At 40.8% G+C, this 26,884-nt stretch overlaps 6 protein-coding genes across 6 annotated transcripts; 5 read left to right on the top strand and 1 right to left on the bottom strand.

Annotated features, from left to right (window-relative positions):
• The first annotated feature begins 1,455 nt into the window (after positions 1 to 1,455).
• On the top strand, positions 1,456 to 4,945 carry LOC110190091 (uncharacterized). Its single transcript, XM_086834323.1, has 2 exons — positions 1,456 to 1,460; positions 3,337 to 4,945. Exons 1-2 carry the CDS (start codon positions 1,456 to 1,458, stop codon positions 4,799 to 4,801), a joined length of 1,470 nt encoding a protein of 489 aa, XP_086690449.1. The 3' UTR covers positions 4,802 to 4,945.
• A 1,925-nt stretch (positions 4,946 to 6,870) lies between these two features.
• On the top strand, positions 6,871 to 8,128 carry LOC110190382 (uncharacterized). The gene is made up of 2 exons (XM_086833559.1): positions 6,871 to 7,216; positions 7,691 to 8,128. The coding sequence occupies exons 1-2, from the start codon at positions 7,214 to 7,216 to the stop codon at positions 8,048 to 8,050; spliced, it is 363 nt and encodes a 120-aa protein (XP_086689685.1). The 5' UTR covers positions 6,871 to 7,213; the 3' UTR covers positions 8,051 to 8,128.
• A 3,096-nt stretch (positions 8,129 to 11,224) lies between these two features.
• LOC110190094 (uncharacterized) lies at positions 11,225 to 12,022 on the top strand. The gene is made up of 2 exons (XM_020960400.2): positions 11,225 to 11,236; positions 11,313 to 12,022. Exons 1-2 carry the CDS (start codon positions 11,225 to 11,227, stop codon positions 11,844 to 11,846), a joined length of 546 nt encoding a protein of 181 aa, XP_020816059.2. The 3' UTR covers positions 11,847 to 12,022.
• Positions 12,023 to 12,255: 233 nt separating this feature from the next.
• LOC110190095 (uncharacterized) lies at positions 12,256 to 13,499 on the top strand. Its single transcript, XM_020960402.2, has 2 exons — positions 12,256 to 12,396; positions 12,461 to 13,499. The coding sequence occupies exons 1-2, from the start codon at positions 12,394 to 12,396 to the stop codon at positions 13,403 to 13,405; spliced, it is 948 nt and encodes a 315-aa protein (XP_020816061.2). The 5' UTR covers positions 12,256 to 12,393; the 3' UTR covers positions 13,406 to 13,499.
• A 1,587-nt stretch (positions 13,500 to 15,086) lies between these two features.
• Positions 15,087 to 16,005, top strand: LOC110190096 (uncharacterized). Its single transcript, XM_020960403.2, has one exon. It carries the CDS (start codon positions 15,164 to 15,166, stop codon positions 15,881 to 15,883), a length of 720 nt encoding a protein of 239 aa, XP_020816062.2. The 5' UTR covers positions 15,087 to 15,163; the 3' UTR covers positions 15,884 to 16,005.
• A 3,399-nt stretch (positions 16,006 to 19,404) lies between these two features.
• On the bottom strand, positions 19,405 to 20,180 carry LOC147643538 (uncharacterized). Its single transcript, XM_086833560.1, has 2 exons — positions 19,785 to 20,180; positions 19,405 to 19,464 (listed from the first exon to the last, which is right to left on the bottom strand). Exons 1-2 carry the CDS (start codon positions 20,175 to 20,177, stop codon positions 19,405 to 19,407), a joined length of 453 nt encoding a protein of 150 aa, XP_086689686.1. The 5' UTR covers positions 20,178 to 20,180.
• Between the last annotated feature and the right edge of the window lie 6,704 nt (positions 20,181 to 26,884).

Below are 26,884 nucleotides of genomic sequence, written 5' to 3'. Positions count from 1 at the left end.
ACTAGAGCGTATATCATCTACTTCGAACGGAATATATAAATAAATATTTATATCAAGTCAATATCTACTATAATCTGAGTCATCAGAATGCCATTTATATATTTATTATTTAAAATTTTTTTTTTTATTAAAAGTAAGGCTAAAGATTAATTTAAGCTTTAATATATTTATATTTGTTATTAGAATACTTTTATATATTTATCTATATATAAAGACACATACCAAACTCCCTAAGAAACATATATGCTTCAATATCATTTGATAAGGTTTTCATAAAATTAATTTAGCAAGAATATTAAAAACAGAACCTTAGGCGTCGATAGCTCATTAATACCGTGATCGGTTGCTACTTTATTTCGTGAACTGCGATCAGTTGCGTTAACAGTCATGGCACAGCTGAGACACGAACCCGCACTGTTAGCCACAGTGGCTACGTCAAAGCTGCTGTTAAATTATACTTCGAATTTATGTGCTCTTAATGCAGATTTATTCAGGCAGAAAGAAATTTTGTTGTATTTTTAATGAACTTAGCTCTTTGTTTTTGTGTCTTCGGATTTATTATTATTATTTTTGTTTCGTTTTTTCACGAGAAGAGTTTTTGTTTAAAAAATTACCAAAGTGGCCAAACATGCAGTAAATATTCGCGCGTAGTTACCGGGCTGTGTTAACGTGGCTTCCGTTGTCTGAAAGCTAATTGATGCCCACATTTATGGTATCTCTCTCCCCATTCGAAGATTAATGTCTGGCATTATGCTTGGATTGATAAACAGTTTTTGAAATTATTATTTTATTTGCATGCATCGGCGGCTGGAATTCGAACTTGACTTCGGTTTCGGTTTGGGTTTGGGGTTTAAATTTTGGTTTTTTCTGGGGCCGGGGGGAACACTCCGTAAGAATAGAACAAACTTGTTCTTAATTATGCCTAATGTGAAATTTATAAACACTAAATTCTAAGGCATTCACTAAACTAATTGAACCGGTTTCGGGTCGGTTCGGGATCGAATCGGATAGGTTCTGCAATTTCCGATCCCCGTCATCCGAATCCGAATCCGAATCCGACGCACGCGTGTTTAGCGGTGCACATATTTGGCTATTTCAACAAAACGACGAACAAATACGTTTTGCGATGATATATATTAATCTATATATACACAAAAAACAAATATATATACCTTTGTGGTGAGGACAGATCACAAACTTGTTTACCGTTGTGTGGCATTTACCCAAGATCCATCTAATTAAACCACAAGCCATAATTTCGGATGAAGTAATCAGAGCTAATCTTTAATATTAGCTGATGGATCGACGACAATGGCCTGAGAACCCATTTGAATGCCGGAAACTGATCTTTGATCTGACTCAGGTCAAAACACACATCAAATTCCGACAAATTGCCCAGCAAAATAAGTCGCTAAAAGTCATTCGCAAATGAGCCATCTCGAATTTCCAGTGACTATGGCGTAACATTTAACGACCGCCTGATTGACGACTTAGTTTGAACAATGACGTATCGAGTCACTGTCCTACAAGGGGTTAGCTTATAAAATGACACCTAACATCTTTATATAGGTTTATATAAAACTGAACAGTATTCGAACTCATCGAAGTTTGGAGAATATTTTCACAGAAACTTAAATATCTTTGTAGTTCTGATAATAGTTTTGATAATAGCGCTTTAACAATGCCTTTTATTTTTAAAGTGCCACTAAATTCCTTATCAAAACCCCTTACGTGCTGACCAGTGTATTACGCCTTAATTCGAGTTATAAAACCCGATTTTAACGATAAAAGATATGCCCTATCGGTTGCGTAACAAATTTGACGAAATGGAAATTAATCGAAAAATCCCCTTAAATTCTAAAAAAAGAATAGCATAAATTTATTAATTGCGCCAACGGTCAACGATCGACCTAGCCATATTTAGTGGGAATTCTTGGTATTTAGCCATCTTGGACGTCATAAGTGAACATCGAAGCTTTCGGAAGAGGATAATAATGGATGGATTTGCGACGAGAAGCAATTAACACGGCAATCTGAAGAGAATGATTATGGTTGCAAATTTTAATTGATTAAATTAGAATTTGAATTTTAATCTCGATTGTATAACAATCGGGTTCTCAATGGGGGAAAGGAATTCAAATGATGGTCATTAAAAATCAGTTTAAGAGTGCAAGTTTCGATTGCGTAAATCGAATTAACAGGAGTATTGAGTGGAACAGTGGGTCAAGATTAAGGGAATTGTGGTTGTCCTTGCTGCAAGCCAAGGCAAAGGTCATCCCACATTCGGGGGGAAACTGCATGGGAAACCAGTTGCCGGTTGATTCATCCAACTGGATCGATGTACAGCGCTGGATGATGCCGCGTGAAGGTTGCCGATGCCCTTGAGTGAGTAATTGGTATAACTTCAGGGGAGGAGTTAATTCGCTGCCACACGCCGCACCGTTCAGGCGGAACTTTGGAGAATTTATGCAAATCCCCGAATGCCCTCATAAATAAAACATTCCGAAGTAGTTTTATTATAGAACCACATATAGATGCGAAATTAATTTATGTCTCTCGTCGCGCTAACCAGCCCGAGTACCCATACCCGCGGCTCTAAACTAGATTTATGCGCGGGATCAGCTAAAGAGTGCCATTGTCCATGTCGTTAAGTGCGAAGTGGCTCCATCATCGCGATAGGCCGACAAATTGGCATCGCAGCGCAGCATTATCGATCACCGCAAAATATTTCAGAATATTTATCGAGCCCATGCGGGACCTCCATGCCGAGGTTCTTCCCCTGTTCTCCCTTAAGATCTCCAGACCCTAAAACCCATCTTTCTTGGCATATGATTATCACACGTTTACCTGTTCTCCAAAAAAGATACATAGGTCCCATATGATCCCCATATTTCACCGGTTTTTCTTGAATTCAAATTAAACTCTGCTGCTTTTTATATTAGCTTCAGCTCTGCGCCTCAGACAGTTGTCTCTGCTCTTAAGTTATTATATATTTTAAAGTTGGCGATTTGCTTTCTTTGGCCCGAGGCTTATGATTTTTATTAGATTCCAGCTCATTTACGTCCGTTGTTCCAGAGCTGGCCAAAATCGGAATTTGTTGTGGCCGAAAAGGTATATCGCCTGGAATCTGGACAATAAGTTTATGGGTGTCGTTCTGGTGGCGAGAAGCGCGACCAAAAATCAGCCATCGCCGGCGACGTCAGCGACGGCAGCCGGTTAACCAACCCAAGCAGGTTCTGTTTAGTTTTCGGGGCTCCGCCGAGAAGCTTCTGCCGCTCAGCACCACCGCACCGCCATCCTGAGCCGCTGAACTATAAATAATGTAGACCCGAGCAGAAGCGGCACAGTCACAACTCTGCATCCGTGGTGTGGATTTGGTTCTGAGCAAAATGGTAAGCTTACACACAGGATCGAGATCGAGGATTTGCCCCAGCCCATTCGGTGGTGGATACGAAAACCGAACTGGGACCCCGAGCACTTTGGAATATGCTTAGGCAACGACTATAGTTTAGTGTTCTGCGTTCTCTGTTCCCAGAAACTACTCATCGCCTTCGCCCTGGTGGCCGTCGCCAGTGCCGACGTGTCGCACCTGTTCTCTCACAGCAACAACCTCCATGAGGATGGCTACCACTATGGAGCTCCCTCGGAGCCCTTTCCTGTGATCGATCTGCCGGTGCCCCATGAGACTGCCCCCGCACCGGTGGTTGTCTACAAGCCCCAGCCCACTCCTCCTCGTCCCGTCTACACCGCTCCCCCGGTGGTGTACAAGCCACAGCCCACGCCGGCGCGTCCCGTGTACACCGCTCCTCCCGCAGGTGTGTTGAAGGATGATGGCTACCACTACGGAGAGCCTTCCATTCCTTTCCCCGTCACCGTGCCCCCACCAGTGTACGTGAGGCCCTCTCCCCCCAAGGCTGAGTACCTGCCTCCTCCGACCACCAAGCGCGTGTATGTTGCTCCTCCCACCACCAAGAAGGTGTACGTGCCACCCCCACCACCACCACCGTCGCCACCCAAGGAGAAGTACCTGCCACCCCCACCGACCAAGAAGTACGTGCCTCCCCCACCACCACCACCACCACCGACCAAGAAGGTTGTCTACGTGCCCCCACCACCACCACCACCAACCAAGAAGGTCGTCTACACCCCACCCCCAGTGGGAGTCCTTAAGGACGATGGCTACCACTACGGCGAGCCCTCCATTCCCTTCCCCGTGACCGTGCCCCCACCAGTGTACGTGAGGCCCACTCCCCCCAAGGTCGAGTACCTGCCTCCCCCACCCACCAAGAAGGTTGTCTACGTGCCACCCCCACCACCACCAACCAAGAAGGTCGTCTACGTGCCACCCCCACCACCACCAACCAAGAAGGTCGTCTACGTGCCTCCCCCACCACCACCACCACCACCAACCAAGAAGGTAGTCTACACCCCACCCCCAGTGGGAGTCCTTAAGGATGATGGCTACCACTATGGCGAGCCCTCCATTCCCTTCCCCGTGACCGTGCCCCCACCAGTGTACGTGAGGCCCACTCCCCCCAAGGTCGAGTACCTGCCTCCCCCACCCACCAAGAAGGTCGTCTACGTACCACCCCCACCACCACCAACCAAGAAGGTCGTCTACGTGCCACCCCCACCACCACCAACCAAGAAGGTCGTCTACGTCCCACCCCCACCACCACCACCACCACCAACCAAGAGGGTCGTCTACACGCCGCCCCCAGCACCCAAGGTCGAGTACCTGCCACCCGCGGAGAAGGGCTACAGCTACCCCAACAACCCCCAGCCCTCGTTCCACTTTTAGGCCGATCGAGACCCTTGTAAATACACAGATTAAGTATTAGCCATATTTGTGAACGAATTGTGAATGAGTGGTTTGGCCTTTCGCAGGAAAGCCGAATCCACTTGGTATAACTGTCAAAATAAAAATCAAGCGATTTTAAGGAAACCGTCTTTTAGTTATTATTTTAAACTATTTCTAGAAATAGTAACTGATCTTATAACTAAAGATAAGAAATGCTTTTGTATTAAAAACTTTTACTTTAGCACATTCGATTGGAATTAAGATTATGTGAATATCATGCCAGTGAAAGTACAAAATGATAATTCAAATTAGCAAGTTGAGTCATTTCAACAGTCTCACCGAATTGCTAATTTGGAAATTTTTAAAATTTCAAGGCTACAGTTTTATTTAAGCGTATATGCATTAACTGAAGAGGTTTTAGTCTATTTAATTAAGAGCGCATTTCATTAAATCTGGTTTGAATTTCTATAAATCATTAAAACCTTCTTCTAGAATTTATTCAAGTTTACTTGTTCGCCAGCACTAAGTTTTTGCCATGATTGAAGCTTAGAAATATTAATTGTTATTGAGCTAATTAGAGTAATAACTAAAGTAAAGTAAGTGCAGACTGCTCAGTACTTCAGTAATTGATCAATACTTATTTTAATCTAATATGTTAACTAAAGTAAAGTAAGTGCAGACTGCTCAGTACTTCAGTAATTGATCGATATCTTTAACTTATAAGACTGTGTATTTAAAATTATATAGAATGCCTGTTGTTATGCTATAAATTATATAAATTTACAGAGACTCCTAAAAGTAAACAAGTTTAAATAAACACAAAGTTTGAGATTTGAATAAAAACTTAACTTCCTTAAAACGCAATTAATCATCTTTTGGCAAATTTGAAATGGGATGACAGAACAATTATCAGAGTTTATAAACCCACAAAATTTGTATATGGAAAATAATAATAAAAGGATGTTGGGCCTATTCATATTAATTAATTGAATAACAATTAACTCTGGCAAGATATCAAGTATCTAAAAAGGCGGAAAAAATCAATTAAAATGTTTGACTTGAGCCGGATCACATTTCAATCATTAAAAGATACATTGAATTCCCACAATTAATTTAAGATTCTGTAAAGCTTGAATTATTATTCCAGTTATTAAAGTTCAATGGTTCGTGTTAAGCGTGTTCTTCTTTTGTTTTGGCTTTCTTCAGGTGATTGATATTAGAGGGTGTGTTTGCGAAATCCCGTTGCAAGTTCACAGCAGGTGGAATTTCTGCCAGACAAAACAACCTCAAGCAAATGCCATCAATCTTTCGATGTCCCCTCAAAGGCGATGCTTAGTATAATCAAAATGTCGAGATTGGCATAGATAAATTGTGCGATCGTCGCCGGATCTGCAGCCGTAAAAACGCTAATGAAACGGAAACGTGTTGAGGCGTCGCTTTTATTCGCTTCAAATGCTCGATGGATGGGGATCAAATCGGATCTCATTGGATCGGACAGGGCTGCATAATTGAATATGTTTGAAGAGCTACTCGGATCACGTGGATCTCACTATTTGTGAACTAGAGATGGCAACAAAATATAGTAATATATCGGTATTAAGTCAATACTGAATATAAAACCTATTGAAAATATTGAAAATTAGCATGGAATTTAAAGAAATGTTATTACATAAAGAATATTTAGTTTTTAAAATTTCATTTGATATTCTTTTGTAAATATTGTCAAAAACTTTGCAAAGGTCTATAGTCTCTGAAACAGTTATTAATTGGTTTCATATATATTTATCATATCGTTTTCTTTAATATTTTTACATTTAGAATTTCATTTTTTCCAACATTAAGTAACCGATATTTAATATATTTCGACGTGATAACATATCGAGTGTTAGATATTCATCCCTAAGGTAATCACAGAGATCAGTCAGAATCATTAATTCGAATGCAAATCGCCGCATAGCTGAGACAAAGGCAAACGCACTGACACTTGACCCCACAAAACAAGTCTTAGCCTTGGCAATGGCTATGTGGTTGTCGATGGAGATGTTGTAGCATTTTATGTGGTAGCAGTGGTAGCACTGCTTCCACCATTTGGCCCAAGACATCGACCCATTGGAGCTTCGTCTCTCCGACGATTTTTTGTTTGTTTTGTTTTATCTAGGGCCGCTCACTGTGTTTGGCTCCGTGTCTTGGCTTCAGCACCGTCATCACGATCGATCCGCTTTGGCGCAATTAATAAAGTGAGGCAAATGAGGCGAGCATATAGAAGTATGAATAGTATAAATAGTTTGGGCTCCAGCGCCGGCGCTTGCATTCGCTTGAGCAACACTCCGCTGGAAGGCGACAACCATTACAGAGGCATTCTCAGCAGATCAGAGGTTCCCTTTCTACGTCAAATTCCACCAAAAGATCATCATGGTAAGCTAACCTGCAGCATTTGGATAAAAAACATAAGCAATTACTTAAATTGAGTAATTTTCTAAAGCGTAAAAGTCTGCTTCATACTTGGATATATAATATTATGCAAAGATTTTTCCATAAAACTCTCATAATTATAAATCCTGTTTAAGATACTTGGCTTAAACATATTCATATTTAAAGAAAAGAATAATTTAGTATAAGTTATCAATGTCTTCACGCCAATAATTGATATGAATATATATTGCTCTATATTTGAATTTCAGCAATTTGTAGATTATTGAACTTAATTCTAATTTTAAAACAAAAGAAAATATATGTTTTTATACTATATTATTAAGAATATTAATCAAAGTCTTTTTAAATAAAGAAGAATTGATTGTCAGGAAGCAAAATCTTATATTTATTATGAACATTTGTTATGCAAAATCAATCAGATTTATATAACTAATTTATTATTATTTAAACCTGCAGCGTCTTACTATTATCGGAATCCTCCTCCTGGCAACCTGCCTTTCAGCCCGTGCTGATGTCTCCCAGCTGGTGAGATCTGGCAATGGATTTGTGTATGATGTTCCCAAGGTCACAGAGCTGGAACTGGAGGTTAGCAACGAGTTCCCCACCGGCGAGGAGTTCCCTCAGGATGCCATTCCCGTGGCTCCCTCAGACGCAGAACTTGGCCAGGCCGAGGAGCCCGAGGAGCCAGTAGAACCAGCACCAGTAGCCGCTGCCTCCTCCTCCTCCGAATCCCGATCCAGCAGCATTCCCGTCAAGGGCGGCAGCAGTGTCCATGGATACAAGTACCAAGTGCCCAGCCGGCGCTTCAAAAGCTAAATACTCCGCCCAACAGTTTGAATTTGTACCAAAGTTTCTCGTAAAGATAATAAAAATAAAACTAAAATCAAACTCAGAGTTTTAGCTGCGTTCCTTTCACCAAGGGCCCTTGGACAGGGCTTAGATCAAATATAGTGGTTGCCTTGGACTTGGCTTAGAACGAGATTCACTAGGGGCTCTTGGTTGAAACTCTATAAAACCAAGCAGCAAAATGTCTCGCTGCTTGACCATATAGTATTTCTAGTCCAAACCGGTTGAGGAGTCACGAAATTTGCACACATTCGCGATCATTTTCCATTAAAACTGAGGCCTAGCCGAAGATCAGCGAGATTAATGCCCATAAAGAACGACAATTAATTTCATAATCGGCATAAATTTCGCTCATTTTTGCCGAAATTCGAGCAGAAACGCGGATGGTTTGGTTCAGCACACGCCATCCAATTTCAGCACTTGACAATCGATCTTCGGAGATCACCAATGCTCTCTGGTTCAACAACCCGTCTGCGAATAGTTTTTGTGGTAGTATTTCTTATTTATTTATTTATTTTTGGCAACCGACGAAACAAAAAGTGATAGTTGAACCTAGACCAGTATCGTCTGTTTGTTTATACTATAGCGGCAAGAGACGCTAATCCAACTAATTAGTTGATTAAACGCTGCCGTTAAAGTGATGGGATTTTTTTTAGAGTTAGGGACATCACTTTAAATATATTCATAGTTCTGTAAACACATTCTTTTGAGCTGACACTTATTTTGGTAAATATTTGTTATTATAAATATTTATATAATCAAATCAGAGACGGGTGGCAGAGATAATTTTACTTAACTATAAAACGAGGAGTGTTAACCAATATACCATTTTAAATTGGCTTAGATAATCTTAAAATTAATAAAATAAAATGGTGGACTACATTTTTTGTTAAAATTTTATTTGTCCAAAAAGTTATCATTTAATAAGAAAGGAAACTAACTTCAGAAAGTAATGTAAGTAATGTAGAAATGTATACTCACTCTAGCACAAATCGATAGAGCCTAGTTATACGCTTGACAATTTCGCATTCTATGAAACAATATTTACCAAGATTTTATATGACAGATTAAAAAATCTGCATACTTAAATTAAAATTTAAAGAAATTAAAATTTTTGCCTAATTTTGACAATTTTAACGATGTAACCCCTTATAAAAATTTGAAATTTTAAAAAATTAAAAAAAAAAAAAATGTACAACTAGATATGTCTAGATCGACTTGGCTATTCATGCTGATCAATAATATGTATGATTTATGGGGTCGGAAATGACTCCTTTACTGTGTTTCATGCATCTAACTAAAACTAAAATACCACACCCTTCAAGGGAATAAAATGAAATAAGTTAGAAAGATAGATAGATAGATAGATCCAATTGCTCACTGCTAGGGTATAGAGATTTCATCACACCTAAGTTAGCTTTATTTCTTGTTTAAACTGAGCTAAAAACTCATTTAACATACATATCGATTTCAGACAACTTAGGCATAGAATTAAAATTACAAAAACCGTATAAAATTTCGTATAATACTTGGACATATTTTTTCGAAAATGCTCTTGTTCTTCCCCCGCTGTCTGTAATGTGTGAATAGTTCTCCATCTTGTCCGCCTCTGCTGGGGATCTCCATTGATCTGTAACCGAATTGCTTCCGCAAGATCATGTCCCAGTAGACTGTAGACAGCTTCATTGTCCATCGCTGTCCATGAAACGCTGACCACTCAAACTGAAGCTCGGGCTGAAACTTCTTGAGCTGCAAATGGCAGCGCGCGCCATAATTATTATAAATGAAGTCTAAATGATTTATGACAGCCAGCAGAGCACGCTTACAACGCTCCCAGCGGCGGAACTAAGTCTTCAGCTGCACGGCAAAAAAATATTATGTATTTATTGGACTTAAAAGGTAAAGGCTTTAACTCTGAAAAATGTCAATCAAGATGTCTCTGTGTGTTTAAAAACTATAATTAAGGTGCCCTAAAATATTAATACGAATGAATGAAATCAATTTTCGTTGATGCTGAAATATATTAATTTGCGTAATAATTAACACATTATGGTGTGCTTTTTTAATTTAGTTAAATCTCAAAAAGAAGCTTAACGAAACTATATTTATTTGTTTAAGATAGCATGGAAGTTTTATTTTCAAATATTCAAAGCAGAAAGTATCTCACAGATAAGCTATCCATAAAATAAGTAAATCGCGGTTTTTTTAGGTTTAATTTAAATAGATTTAAATAAAAAAGAATGATAAAAGGGATCTACTTATTAGTAGTTTTAGGAATATTATAATATTAAATGATGCCTTGAACTTTAGTAAAAACTCAATAGTTTGCGTAATAATTAACACCCTTAAAATTGTTTGCATGTTAAAAGAGAGAGATTGTGGAAGCAAGCGACCTAATATAATAAATAAGTAATAGATTAAGCAATATATTAGTGCAAGCAATAAATTAATTGTCTAAAAATGTCGTCCCATATAAACAATACGAAATTAGAGTACCAATTATAATTAAAACTTAATTTCAGTGGAAGCCAAATATAATATAATGATCAGTAATTTGTACCTTAAAATTTTTTAAATGTTTAAATTATGTTGGTAATATTTGTAATAGTAAAAATGCTCTTATTTTCTCAAAGTGCCTTGACTTAGGGCCATTCTTCCGTCGGAAGCAGAGGCTTAGTTTTCTGTTGAGTTTGCCACCTTAAACAATAATCTCTGTGGTAACAAGAGGCCGTGGCCAAATGCCCAAGTGGCCGGAGTGACGATGCCGATGAAAATGCTTACAGTGGAGACCCATAAAAGCATAATGCCGAAACAATGACGCTTACTGCTCCTCTGTCTTCTGTCCTCTGTCAACGCAGCAGAGCAGCATTGTGGCGCTAATCATTCATATAAACAACGCAGATACAACTGCAGATACAGATACAGATACAGCTACAGATACGCTTTAGTTTTACCGATACAAAGAATGCCGTGAGGCTAGCGGAGCGATATCGATTTAAATGATAATAATTGGCCTTTGAAGCCATGGACAGTGTGGAACTGTTTTAGAATTTTGACTATAAATAAACAGACATCGGAGCGAACGGTCAATCATTTGCGGTTTAAGAGCTCAAGGTGTCAGACCTAGACGAGATCATAACGGACATGGTGAGTGTGGTCAGTTAGGGCTCGAAAATCACCTGGATTTAACGATTTTCGTTTTTAATTTTTTATATCTACTGTGCATTTGCAGAAGTTCTTCATTTTGGCCACTTGCCTGCTGGCTTACGCCGCCGGAGATGTGTCACATTTGCCGTTGGAGCTTCTGGAGGAGCACCATGAGCATGGCTACGGCTATGACTACCCGAAGCCAGAGGTGCCCTTTGTGATTACCAGCACCACAGAGCCGCCACCACCGCCGCCGCCACCAACTTACCTGCCACCCAAGCCGGTGCCCACCTATCTGCCTCCCCCACCACCCACCACTACTACCACTACGACCACAACTACGACTACCACTACACCTGCTCCTACCCCCGCTCCCACTTACCTGCCTCCTCCTCCACCCACAACCACCACCACCACACCTGCTCCTACTCCCGCTCCCACCTACCTTCCTCCCCCACCACCTCCACCAAGAACCACTACTACCACCACAACAACTACTCCGGCTCCCACGCCAGTGCCCACCTACCTGCCGCCTCCTCCTCCACCTCAGCCAGAGCCTGAGCCAGAGCCCGATCACGGCTACCACTATGAAGCCCCAGCCGAGGCATTCATCTTCTAATCAAAATTAAGAGAAAAACCTATAAAAAAAGACAAAAAAATGAAGCACCGACCCACTGGACTGAACCCGCTGAAAATTTCCCCGGATGACTTTGTTTTGATAGTTCCACACTAGTCTAAGGTTTACATAAGTTAAAGCTAAACGTATCTCAAATAAATGCTGTTTTGTTAACCCCATTTGCATTGATATCGTCTCCATTTCGGATATCGGGACTGGACCGGGGCAAAGTGGTCCAGATGGCCGAGTCAATCACCGTCAATTGTCTATGGGATTTCGTCGCTGGACGCTGCATATTCATGAGCCGCTTTGTTCAGGCAGCTAATTTGGTCGAAATGTCATTAATTGTTTGGCAGAGAGGAGATACCACACGCCGATAATTAGCCACCGTCAAGTTCAGGCCAAGAAAACCGAGAAAAGTGTGAAGAAAACCGAGTTCGAGGAAGCTGCGCTATTGATGGTATAAAAGCGGTAGCCATCTGCGATATTGACATTACTACCTGCTGTCGGCAAACGGCAGCAACATCAACCGGATAATCTCGACGAGATCATGGTAAATAGCCAGAGGATTAGCTCCTAGTTTGGTCTATCTAAATGGGTGTCCTTTTGTCTTGTAGAAACCCCTGATGATCCTGGTGGCTCTGGCCGGATTGGCCGTTTGCGCTCGGGCGGATGTTTCGCACCTGTTTGGCGGAGGACACCAGCACGACCATCATGACCATCATCATCACCACGAGCATGATCATCATGAGCACTACGATGCCCACTCCTCGCACTCCTCGCACTCGTCTTTGGGTCACGACCATCACGACCTGCACATCGATCTGCACTTCCAGCCGGAGCCGCACCATCACCACCATCATGTCCACGAGGCCAAGTTCGATATTCCCAGTGGATACAACTATGGGGCACCGGAGAAGCCGCGCCAGAAGTACCTGCCACCCAAGGTCTCCCTGCCACCGCCACCTCCTCCACCGCCAGTGGTACCAAAGGCAAGCTATCTTCCTCCCCCGAAGCCGGAAGTAAAGTACCTGCCCCCTGAGCCCGTGGCTCCCAAGTATCTGCCGCCCAAGGTTGCTCCCAGCTTGCCTCCACCACCACCTCCGCCAGTCCAGGCTCCCAAGCCCACCTATTTGCCTCCCAGGCAGCCAGAGACAAAGTATCTGCCTCCCTCCACGCCCGAGGTGAAGTATCTGCCCCCAGCTCCTGCGGCCAGGTATCTGCCACCCAAGGTGGCGCCCAGTCTGCCGCCACCACCTCCTCCACCACCAGTGGCGCCCAAGGGACTATACCTGCCACCTGCCAAGCCGGTGGAGAAGTATCTGCCTCCCTCAAAGCCCGTCGAGAAGTACCTGCCGCCTCCCAGGCCCGTGGAGAAGTATCTGCCCCCCAAGCCGGAGCAACAGTATTTGCCGCCAGCACAGCCCGAGGTGGATTTCCACATTCCCATTCCATCCTACGCCCTTCCCCTAGGTCCAGCACCAAGCTCGCTGCCCGTAGAGAGCCACGACGCCGAGCCAGGATACCATTACAAGCCACCACTGCGTCGCTTCCGGCACTAGGATCACCCCAGCACCACTCACAAGCTCTTCACCACCTCATAAGCCAAGCACCTGCATCTAGCTTTAAGCTGTACAAATTAAAAGCATTTTAAACTACAAAAACTAATGATTAATAGAGCGGCTAGTTCCCTGTGTCCCCCGAGAGAGATATTGCGACACTTCAGCTCTTTCACCATCACCAGCTCAAGGTCAGAGCTATCGCCTCCAAATCACTGTCACCCTGCCCCGAGGGATCCATGTGGATTTCGATCTGACCCCCAAATCTAATTGCGGCCAATCAACCGAGGTGGCCAAGCAGCTTTAGCTTCAGCTTCGATTTTAGTTTTAGTTCGGCTTGATCATCACCTGCAGTGTCTATAATTACTGTCTTTGGGAATGAAAAATGATGCTCTGCTTTTGCTATGGATATGGATATATATAGGAACTGATTGGTTGGATGCGGCGTCTGTTACAGAAACCAAAATCGCTAATCGTCAATTGCAGCCGGCAGCTATGGAGCGACAGTTGACCTCTTTCAATGTTGCCCAGAGATCACAGAGATGGGGCAAGTCAACCTGAAAGAAGAGCGAACTAAATTAAATAATTAAGCTTAAAACGAGTGAGAGACGATGCTAAAAAAATCAACGAGTTGGCTCTTTGAACTCCTTATTGAACACAAAAGTAGACTAACTAAAGCATAGTGTTTGTTACTAAGAGATTTTAGTTGGTTAAATCAGAATATCTGGTCATTAAAATGTTCCTGTCTATAAAAGATAGACAAAAAAGACTGGAGATTCTGTATATGGAAGGAAATAAATAAAAATCATGGAGTGTGGTCACTAAATTTAGTTAGCCAATAGGAAAACTGAATAATTATACTATTGAACGAGCTTCAGAAAAGAGAATAATTTATAAACTACACAGAAGAGACTTGATTGCAAAAATATAAATGTCTTAAAACCTATACAAAGACCTTACATTTAAGATAATTAACTTAAAATAAAATCTTTAAAAATTATTTTCAATATTAAGATAAAACAATAAGGAAATTATCCTGTTTATTCGGATAGGCAGCGAAGAGAGTAAATGAAGTAAGTAGAGTAAAATAATGAGTAATTCGACTAAGAAAAGAAATCAAAGGAATTTAGATCTTAAAAATATAGTTAAGAGAGGACTCCAACCTCTTTCCCAATACTTTACTCTCGAAATACCGCTGGTGTGGCCCTAAAAGTCCACTCAACTTTAAATTCCGATCGTTGACTAACCAAAAACTATTTTAAATACTTGGCAAACGCAGCGGAGATCGTAAACCCCAACACGTTTATGGCTCCCAGCCATAAGAAGCTCTCCGACCGGGCCAAAAAACAAAAGCCAACGCAACGAGATGACTTCGAATTAAGAGATTTAATAAAAAATTGAATGCCAATTCCCAATACCAATACCAATGCGCGAATACCAATACCAATGCAAATACCGGCTGTCAAAGGGGCGAGACCCCTAAACGCCGCTTATCTGACAGGCTTAGACATATATTTCTATATAGACAGATCGCAGCCAGATCGTCTCTCGTGACGACAGCGTCGTTGGCGTTTTGGAAGTAATGGTAATGGCGAGGCGAGACGGCTTTATAGCGGCCACTGGGTTCAGGTTCGGGTTCTCTAACTGTATAAATAAAGAAGCACTTGCCGGAAACTGTATCACTTGGGCAGAAGCAGTCGTCGCAGCAAGAACGTTCCAGCCACAAAATGGTATTTCCACGCTCTCAAGGATAATCACCTAATGGATCTGAGGAATTTTATTATATATTTATATATATTGCAGAAATTCCTTATCCTGGTAGTTTGCAGTTTGGCCCTGGCCGCCGCCGATGTGTCGCATCTCTTGGGACACGACCACCACCACGATCACCACGAACATCATGACCATCCTGGCTATAACTACGACCCACCAAGCATTCCCTTCGACCTGCCCACTCCTGCTCCGGCCTATCTGCCTCCGGAGCCAGTGACCGTGCGCGTGATTGCCCCAGTTCCCAGCTATTTGCCGCCCAAGCCCGTGACCCAGCCTCCGCCAGTGTATCTGCCGCCCGCGACTGTGAAGCCTGAGATTCCGGTGGTGAGGACTCCCAAGCCATCTTACCTGCCTCCTCCCCCACCAGTTGTGAAGGTCAACCCACCGAAGCCTGCCTATCTGCCTCCTCCCCCACCGGTGGTGAAGGTCAACCCACCCAAGCCCGCCTATCTGCCTCCTCCTCCACCAGTTGTCCGAGTGGATCCACCTAAGCCTGCCTATCTGCCACCTGTTCCTGCTCCCGCTCTTGTGGTTGAGCAGCCCCGCTATGTGGCTCCATCGGTGCCCAGCTTCAAGATCCCGATCCCCTCGTATGCCGCTCCCCTGGAGGAGCCTGTGAACAGCTACCTGCCGCCCCAGGAGATCGTGGAGCCCAAGAGCGAGGATGGCTATCACTACGATGCCCCTGCCCAGCCGTTCCTCTTCTAAGCACCGATCATCCCTAGCCATTTGTTTGTTGTCTTCCAATGTCACGTGTATTTACCTGTAGTTATTTATTGTTTACCGAGCCTGCACTAAAAAACGAATAAAGCTTTGCACTGCCAAACGTACAATTCCTTATTTTATTAAAAAACCTCTTAGAGTAACACAATATTCCCAAGGGGATCTGGGAAAAATCCTATGTCCCAAGAGAGGGCAAGAGCACGACCGCGAACTCGGCTCAAGTGCCTCATACATAATTGCCGGCTAAAAATATCTGTGAACTCGGCAGAACAGTTTCATTCAGGGGTTTATTTTTTGATCTCTTCTTTTTTTGGGACTGAGTAATGCTCTGTATCCGATTCCGGCTTGATTTATTGACTCGCCAGAGAAACCCAAACAAAACCAAGTTTGAGTAATTGAAGTGAGCAGCCATAACGGCCATAAGCTCTAATTTTATGGCCCGAGCTGTGGCTGAGCTCCAATAAACGACGGTTTTATAATTTATAACAATGCCTTAATTGCTCCAAGACAATCGCTGGCATTGTTGGAGGTGTGAATACAGATACACCGGCAGATCCCCCGCAGATTCTTAAATCCGCCCACGGTGCTGTGAAAGTGAAACTAATGCGATCAGGAAGTTGAGTCTATATTTTTGGTTGGTTTTTCGGTACTGAAGAAGAACGTTTGTTGACAAAATGAATTGCTTTATGGAAATCGATTGCATGATCTAATGGCCGGCAACCCGTTCCTTCATCTCTGTCAGCAAATGCAAATTAATTAGATTATTACGTTTATCTTTCGCTGGACGCCCAAGAATGATTTACCTAAGAGCTTTATCTACGGTTGTTGCTTTTAGTAGCGCCGTTTATATAAATAAACACGGCCAATAAATTATCTCTCTCATCAACGGTTTTAGAGTTTCAATTTTCGGCTTGAGACTTTAGTTTTTAGAAAGCAAAACTGATGACCCCAGTCGACCAGGCAGTCGTCTAGCCTGTTTCTTATTCGTTTCGCATTCGCCACTAATGAAACCAACTATTTGTTTCCTCATTTTCGACACGACATTTTTATTGTTGATGCATTATATACCAGATGCTAATTGGTTGTAGATATTTTATCGGCCTGTTTCAGGCAGATCAGAACTATTTTCGTTTTTCATATTCCTTTTGTTTGGTTTGCATGTGCATACGGTGCGTATGCGTAATGTGTACTTTCCTACATCACTCATACGCACAAAACGCACATTTTAATAACTACTTACTGATATATTATAATTAAAAATCTTTACAAATAATATTATAAAGTGATAAAATTTTGTAAGAACAATGGGTATTTTTTATTGTGTTAATATAAATATTAAATTAATTTTTAAATTAAAGTTATTATAATCAATAATAAATTAGCAAGCGGCAATTATCATTTGTTACGAAAATTGTTGGCTGCTATTTTATTGGCTCTAACCAGATGAGAACTATTTTAGGTTTTTTGTTTGGGCTTACTGGGCATACGGTGCGTATGAGTAATATTCCCATCTATATATTACTCATACGCATGGTATGCACATTTTAATAATAAGAATGATATATACATTTTAATAATAAGTAGGCTATTATTAAAAAATGTGGGTTATTAAGTTGTATTATTATAGTATAGATTTTTATTAAAATGCGCATACCAAATTATAAAAAAAAACTTTAAAAATCAAAAACGAAGAATTCGGTCTATTAATAGTCTATTGATGTTCTTTGGACTATTGAAAAGAATTTATGAGTACAATTGCACACTTTCACAGGTTCTTAACATGCAACTAATTAGTTAAAATTTTAATATATTTTCTACAGAAACGTATAATTATACATAAATTTAGAATTAATATTCCTTGTTTCCTTGTTAAAGTGATTTCAACTTCAATATTATTTTGGAGTCTTTTAATTAAATACTTATTTAAGTAATGTTCTATATATTCTCTTAAAAAAAACTCTATACAAAAAATGTATTTCGAAATACCTAGGTTATATTAATCGAAAAATTCAATTGATATTATTTAAAACGTAGTCTTTGTAAAGCCTAATTTGGGGCGAATTATTTCAGAAAGACCCAAATAATACTGATCCCGAAATATATGCTATAAATATTGAGTATAACAGTTTGTTTTATAAATAAGAAGCTTTACTTTACGTGGCCAAGACCATCCTTTTGAATAATCCCTTTTTGTACATATTGAAAATAATGAAATAACTTTTTTGCGGTCAATTTATTTTAATTATTTCAACACACTCATTCAATTATAGGTAATAATAAATACGCCAAGCGAAATAAAATTAATTAATATATCTAATCAATTTGTAAATATTCCCAAGAAATTACTCCTTCAAGGTTCAACATTTCTTCCGCATAATAAATTAATTAATCAAACAGAAGCACGCTTATTATCTAGTAATTGACACCTCAGATTGTATCGAGATTGTACGCTCTCGGTCAATGTAAATCTGTGTAATTAATTACCGAACAGCGAGGTCAAGGCATATAATTTCCACTTGACCCAGGGAATCCAAGAGAAATCCCAGCCGGAGACGGAAGCATCGCTGTCATCGCTGGCACACAAAGGAATGGAGTGGATTGGATCGATCGAGACCCAGTTTGTCATAGTTCATAGACAAAAGTGGCTGTTAATGCCCCTGAATAGAAGCGGAGGCAAGGCAATCAAATTGACAATCAATCCATCAATCAATCGCATATTGTCTCACCCGGACCGACGCAGTGTGTATGGCTTTTAAAACGGATTGTTTACACTTCTGGCATTTCCATCGATTTAGAGTGTGTTCTGAGATGTGTTTTGGGACAACTTAGCAGGTTTAGCAGAAGCTTAAACCGGTTAAATTTAATGTATTTTGAAAGTATTCCACTAGATTTATGTATTCCTATTTGTTTACGAGCCGCCAAGAGTCGTGCAAGAACCTGCATATCTAATTATATCTAATTGGCCAGAAGAAGTCGCACCACTTAATGAGCCTCAACGCCACGCAACACTGAAATTAAACCACATACATATATTTATATTTGTATTTATAATATACTGTATATATTAAGGTAATAAGACGGTGCGCAAATACTTTGCCCACAAGTACTTCTGCGCAGCTTCCGTATGCAAATGCCGGAGATATCAGAGATCTCAAGATAGATTTTCCTCATGGCATTCCATGATTAATGAGGAACCCACGCCGACGGGGGGCACTCATCAAATCGAGAACGAATCTTCTACAATTTCGACACACTTTATTGCGCCTTGATGAGCTGTGAATAATACAATTAAGGCCCGTTGCGATGCGATACCCCGGCTAAGACTGATTGGCCTTGGCAGGTGAATGAAATAACTCGGAATTGAAATTTGTTTATCATTTTTTTTCTTTTACAAATAATTTACGTTTATTTATTCGTACTTTACTTGGCAATTCAACAATAACTGAATACTTCGTTTTTTCGATCTTTGTCTTAAGAACATCATTTGTCTCTTTGTACTTCGCTCTTTATGCTTTTGATCTTGGCTTGTTCTTGTTCTTGTTCGTCGTTTCTTTGATGGTTTCGTTCTAGGATTAGGTTTGTATTAGGTAACGATAGTTGGATAGTTTTGATAGTTGGATAGTTGGAGTGGGTTTTTCAGTGCGTGGTAATGGGTGCGTGGATTTAGGTATTGGTTAATGCTTGATTCGGTTTCGATTGGATTGGATTGGATTGGATTGGGTGTTGGGTTGGAGTTTTGGTGCGGATAGTTCGGAGTTCGGAGTGGTAGAAGGAAGAGAAACGACAAAATATAGGAGGGATTACTAGGATTGTCGAGCATGTATTAAATATAGTTAAGAGCTAGCCGCCCATCTTAATAGCGGCGCAGGCGGTAGAAGCGTCTTACATAGACTGGACGACGGTACTGGTAGCCGGCCCTGCTGCTGTACGTGTGCCCCGCCAGCTGCTGCACGGGAGCCACCTGGATCTGCTGGGCCACTGGCGCCAGATACTGGGCACGCTGGAGGATCTGCTGCTGGTGCACGGGCTGCTGGACGAAGGACTGGACGACGGGACGAGCCACGGGACGGGCAATGGGAGCTGGAGCAGCGATCACAGGACGGGGAGCAGGGGCAGCAACGGGACGGGGGGCAGGAGCGGAGGCCACCGGGGCAGGATCCTCAATGTCAATGTACTCGGGCTCAGGAGTAGCAATATCCTGAGGATTGGGTCCCTGGGTGGCGGAGTCGGGCAACTGGGCGCCACAAGCAACACCCACGAGGGCCAAGGCCAACAGCATGAAGAATTTCTGCAAGGAAATTGAGTGAAATATATATTGTATTAATTTATATTTAAAATTTGCACTAAACTGGTATAGTAAAGTTCGTGAACCCAGTGTGCACTCATAAAAATTAATGAAGAAAAATTTAAAGCCATAAAAAATATATATTTTTGCACTGCAAAATAAAGCTATGTTTACTTTACTACCTCAAAATTATTATGAGCGCACTTTAGTTTCAGCTAAAAAAGTGTTAATGAGCTTGGAACTAGTTGAAATTTAATACAAATCTCATAATTAGTTCAAAGATACTTATTATATTATTACAAATTAATAACAAGACTTATATCTTGATTTCCTGGACTCTTGTACAAGGAAGTTAATTAGGAAGGAAGTTTAAGGACTCTATATAAATTGTATATTCTTTTCTAAAGAAATTTATGAAATAAAATAGGGAAATGTGTGAACATATTAAGTCACGAAATCCTTTAAGGATTATAAATTATTGTGGCTTTAATGTATCCAATTCCCTTGCATGTTTGTGCCAACATGACACCATAACGTTTATACCTGTATCTACAGGGTAACAATTAAGGAATACAAAAAAGTGAGTTCTAGTGAGAGGTGCTGCTATTTTTGGATCTATTTCTGGAGCATAATTATGTGCGTGTCTCCGGCACGGGTGTGAAGTGAATCGAATCGAATCCCGAGGGCCACTCGAGTCGGGACAGCGCGTTGATGAAGTCGTTTTCGAGCACTTGAGCTTGGGTTGGGGAGCACTTAACAGTAATAGTTATTTCGGGTTCGCTTTTTAAATTTCATGTTTTATTCACAATTCACTTTTGGTTTTGTCCATAATTCATATCCTGCTTGGTTAGCGGAGAGGATCACTAGGACACTGGGTCCTTGTCATTGCCAGGATCACATACCATATTTGTTTTTTGGTGTTTTTAGGGATAGTCACGAAATTTTCTCGGGCAGATGCGGACGAGCAATTTACACTTAAGAAGTTCAAAGCACAAATGATGATGAGCTGGTCAGTGGGTATGAAATTTATACTATATCGCCGGTTCGGTCCAATCCGTCCGGTTCGGATCAGTTCGGTACGTGGGTCTAAGAGAGTCTGGTCTGACCGCCAAAATCCGAGACCGAGACCGAAACCCGATGAGACACAAACCGCACACGGCGTTATAAATAAGGTAACAACAAAATACTAACAGCAGAAGCAGAAGCGGCACCGCTCAGCACCATTAACAACAGCAACAGCAACAACGACAACTAAACAAAATACAGCATCGCCAATTCAAATCAAAATTTAAATTAAATGAAACGAAATGAGAAGAAACGGCGGCTAGAAGAGGCTGCTGATGGGTCTTGAGGTGCTGGTTGGTCCCTTTTGGACAATCACTTTGGTGTCGTCATGAGCCATGACGCACGGACAGGTCACAAGACAAGCAAAAGATCGTAAATATGCACTGAGAAAAATAAATCAGAATTTCTCCTTAATTTTCACAAGTTTTACTAGTGATTTGTGACTTGCTTACCCTCAATCCTTTAAGAACATGTTTTGCTTAACAAAAAAGTTCGTTGCCTAAGTCTTTTGTTTCGGTTAAGAGAAAAAAGTCAAAATAGTCTTATTTGACTGATTTTGCTTAAAATACTTAAACTCGTCCCTACAAATTTCGCTCAGTGCAGATACTCTGATTCTATCGCCTGCTGTCGCCGCACAGCGCGTGCCTCAATTGAGGTTCGTTGCCTAAGTCTTTTGTCTTGACTCCTGCTTGAAATAATTTGCATAACATTTTGCTAGAATAATATTTTTCCAACCCAAGTGGCTCCATGCAAGTATGCTAAACTTCCCGAAAAACCTAACCAACAGGGAAGATTAGTCATGAGTATGGGATAAGCAAAACGCATCACTGCTGCTGATTATTATACTCAACACTTAAGCCATTCAATAAACATATTTTGACTTTATCATGTCAATTCGGATTTGGATTGTTTGCCCATCTGGTAGCCCTCTCTTTCGGCCATTTGATCGTCGGCTGGCATGATTGTTTGTATCTTCTCTTGACCTTAGTGGCAACAATAAGCGAATTTAACGGCTTTTGGGCATACATCATTTCCGTTTCTCGTCCGTGTGTGTGTGGGGAAATACATTCACCTGCCACCGTCAAGTGAATGAAGCCACTTGAGCCAAAGATGCAGTGCCAATAAAAATGATTTGTTCGATATCAAGGTCTACCCCAAAAAGATTAAGTGGCACAAACACAGGAAATGGTTAATATGTTTTCGACATTGTAAAGATGTTACCATGAATGTGCACACCACTAAAGACCACTGTATTTGAGCCCAGTTTAAAATAGTTCTGGCCGGTCATGTGACATCATTTCGGGTGCCTTTCACCTGCATTGATTGATGGTACATTTGTCAACGGCAGCCAAGACGAGAAATATGGGAAATACACATATATGCAGCATATTATATAATCCCACCATAAAATCTAGTAATGAACAAGAAAAAGAAACAATTTATTGTGTGTTTTTACGGTTATTAGAAAATTTAAAATGTAATTAATAATGCTTTGGTCCGCTGGCGTCTTGGGTTTCACATTCATAAATTTTGATCTCCCGCGAAACATTCATTATTGGCTGTTTATGCCATTTGCGGCCATTGTCTATTGAGTCAGCGACATTTGACTTGCAAAATGTGTCATTTGTATGAGAAAAGCATCGTTCTTCCCTCGGATCGGATCGGATCGATCGGTAATCAAGGAGTGGCATAAATCAATGACAAGGGCGGGGCCGATATATGTTTTATATGTTTCGATGCAGTTCCCAGCCAGTGATAACATTTATATCACCAAACTCTTATTTATGTTAATGCCCATATATAATATTAATATGTTTTGTGATCTTTCCATCATCGTGTCTTTTGGGGCCGGAACCGAAGCGACAACGACAACGACAATTTCGATTAATTTGCATATAGGAACCAGAAATCGAGAGATCGCAGCGAGTGAATCAAAAGCCATGAGCCGCAGTAGGAGCTTCGGCTAAATGCCGGTAATCGAAAATTCTCTTAATTTATGACCCTATGCCTGCCGATAGCCAGAATCCAGTCGCCTTCACGTGCCTCCCCGAGAATCGTTTTGTTTTGCTCTAAGCATTCAGACATATTAAGCATACGACCTGTTGTCCAGTCGGGGTTAAACGCGGCCATAAATACGAATTTCCAAGCTATTTGTTGTCTGACGGGGCGTGTGTTTACAAGCGATTCGCATCACCTGATAAGGACCACAATAGATGCCCACCTGGGCATCGGTTACCAAGCGATCTCTCTCTGTTTGGGCAAGACACGCCTCGTTATCTTAGCATTTGAATATGAGCGTGTGAATAGTAGAAATATAAAACATTTTCTGCGCTTCGTGTCACTTCTTGACATCTGTCTTCATAAATAGAACTACAGAGGAAGCTATGAGTGGTTTTGGTTAGAGAATTTAGCTAGTTCTTGGCTGTAATCATTATATGATTATTGACCTTGTCGAAATGCGAAGATTCTCATTCTCAAGCTAGTCTCGCTTTCCCGTCTATTTTTATCACGAGTCTCGACACAATGCTTCGTAAATGTTTTATGGAATTTTTATATTTGTACAAGCTTCCGCACATTCACATTCACGAAACAGACCGGAGAGGAGGCATTATGAATATTCAATATTTTTACGCAAAAAATTATAACAAACAACAAGCGAGGCACGGCAAATATATCATCTTGAAGAGACAATTGGAAACTCTGCAATGCTCTTGTCGAAATATGTATTTCGAAAGGGGCGTCAAACAGGTTGGCCCAGTCGGGCGACCCCTTCGACTTGGCATCTTGGTGGTGATCTAGGCCCAGAAATATTTATTGCAACACCTCCAAAAGTCGAGGTACTTGACAGATTTATAACCGCCTCAATAAATTGTCTTAAAATAGACCACGAACGCTGATGCTTAGTCTCGTTTCCGCCTCTGCATTTGACGAAATAAATGGCTTAACAATTATCGTACATCAGCCACTTGACCTACAGTCTGGCGGCAAACTCTCGGGATAGAAGCCATCGGGTTTTATAATATAATTATATATTTATTTTTTATTTGGCCGTCGCCAAGGCAAGGCAGATTCTCCAAAGATTATTCGGGTTCCAATCGATCGCCAGTCGCAGACAAACCGGCGGGCACCGGGACACGCGCACAGTGAAAGCGTCCGCAGAAGAACGTTAACATTTAATGGGAAGCATAAATTAATTATTGAAATTAGCCAGAATCGAGATAGAATAATAGCCGAGCGGGAATGGGAATTGAAAGGGGACCGAGAATGGGAATGAGAATGGCCACAAAAGAGCCTCATCTAATCATTGTTTAACTTAATAATTAGTTTTTTATTATCTGCCCCTATAATTTGTTTCGCAACAACAGCAAACAATGAAATCGATGCCGCCTGAGGGGCCAAAAGCATCGTCCAAAGACAAAAAAAGAGACGTCGCGACGTCGGTGGCTGTGAACCTGAGCAATTTAGCCACTTTTGGCACCTTTTTGGCCGGCTCGTGCCGCCAAAAATCGTTGAAGCCAGCCAGGTGAGCTGGCATTTCGAACTTTGACTCTGAATATAATCAATAATAAATATCCACACGAGCAAAACTTTAAGTGAGAATTAAATTTCAGCGAGTAGACAAAGTGGATATTGTCATAAAACAGAAGTGATTTATAGTGCTTGATATATGATATTATAAGTTCTTGTTTACTGTATTTATATTTATTGATTATATACTCACCAACAAAATAAAAATATATGTAAATTAAATAAATAGTTCTATTTAAGTTTAATTTTTCTTTAAAAACTTCCATAAAAATACAGAAATTTCCTTTTAAAGTCAACATTAAAATCACTAATTAGTAGTTTATCTATTATGGACAAAAATTAGTTCCTTTACCTTCTATAATAATATAAGCTCCTGTATTTAAACTAAATTTCTGTTCTAAAAACCATTCAACTTGTTAAAAGCCCCTTAAATGTATTTCCTATAAGCCGCAAAAGGTTATATTTTTGAAATAGAATCATAAAAACAAATTGATTATGGAATTTGGTCCAATATGACTAATTTTATGGTAATAAAATAAGAATTTGGCCTGCATTGGGAACTTGAAACAAAACTGGTTAGTTATAATTCACAAATAGAGGTCACATTCTCCACTTCATTAGGCAGAGGCAAAGCATTAAGACCGCGATAAGCATTTTGAGAGAAGGTACAAAAATACAAATACGGCAAATACGGAGACGGAAACACTTCTCCTTAAAAGAGTATACCCGAGAATACTGTGCCGGCTAAAGATTCAAAGATGCTGTAATCGATGGGATTCAGTTCTGAAAAATTACCCCAATAAAAATGGCATTAAGCTTTTACGGCTAATGGAGCTAATTCGAAAGGGGCAGCCACGAGTCAGGCAAACAGGCGATCGATCAGATTTCATTCATGCCGATCTAGTTCGGTGACAAATAGATGTCGCAAATCGCTATGAACAACTTGTTTTCGCTTGGGAAGAACACAAAAGGGGGGTTGGTATTTAATAATATATACGTATATATATTTATATCTCTATTTTTATAAGTATAAGCCATTCTAGTCAATTTGCACAAATGCAAATGCTGATTATTATGGTCGCATTTAAGGCTTGGTGGACGGTTAATGGCCATTAGCAGAACCCGTTTCTTTGATTCTTTTTTTCGGCAAGAGATTATGACGATAATGATTAGCCCCACGGGGCTGAATGCGATGATGAAGGTTCGTTCTTCTTCTTGGGCCCCAGTCGCCGCTCTGTCTGCGGATTTCTGTAAAATTCTTCTCGGATTCTGAGTCAGAGATGAGGATCATCATCTGCCAAAGCCATTCAAATGAGGATTCTCCGGTGATTTGACTAACTGCTATGACATTGTTTCCACTCGGATGCCGTTTTGCTGCGCTTTGTCTCTGTAAGGCCAAGGTCGAAATTTGTAAAGAGATTGTAAACATTGGATTAACTGCTATGCGTGTTGCCTTTTCAATCGGATTCGTCGTCTTGGCCATTGTTGACTCTGCATTTGCATAGATTCGGGCCAGCTTTTTTGGAGCTGGTGCCGGTGATCCATTGTGACGGCTGCTGTCGAAGCTGCTGATTTTTTCCTTTTCTTGTCTGTTTTGACATCCATTATGGATTGGTGTGACAAGTGCTGTCAGTGCTCAAGACAACGACCCACATGGATCGGTGGCCCAGACTATATGCCGTTAATTGCTTCACGCTGGCCAGCATCTGTTAAGGCAACACTAACTAACACTTGACAAAATTAGTGGCTAGAACTAAGCGCAATTATTATAGTATAGTTGAAGATAAGGAAGTCTTGTGAAAAATTATGTGCAATAAAGATAATTCTACGAAGAAACACAAATATATTTATAAACATCTCTTAACATTTAAAATATGAAGAAGACACTTAATGAAATATAAATAGACTTAGAATAAATAATCTTACACTCTTACAATTTACTCATTAAATAAATAATCGATTAGTAAAATATGATATATATCCTTTTATCCATTCAATTCTTCTTTTGTTTCATTTAGTCTGCATTTTTTCCAGTGCACTTTTAAAGCCAATCAGAAGCAAACATTCAATAAATTTGCGTGACAAAGCCGCCCTCTGGGGCTTACTGA

This window comes from Drosophila serrata, unplaced genomic scaffold (assembly GCF_035046125.1).
Source record: "Drosophila serrata isolate PLE 108 unplaced genomic scaffold, ASM3504612v1 contig_272, whole genome shotgun sequence".
Classification (NCBI taxonomy): Eukaryota; Metazoa; Arthropoda; class Insecta; order Diptera; family Drosophilidae; genus Drosophila; species Drosophila serrata.
Note: the sequence above shows the minus strand (reverse complement) of the source record. Positions and strands in the feature narration are given on the sequence as shown.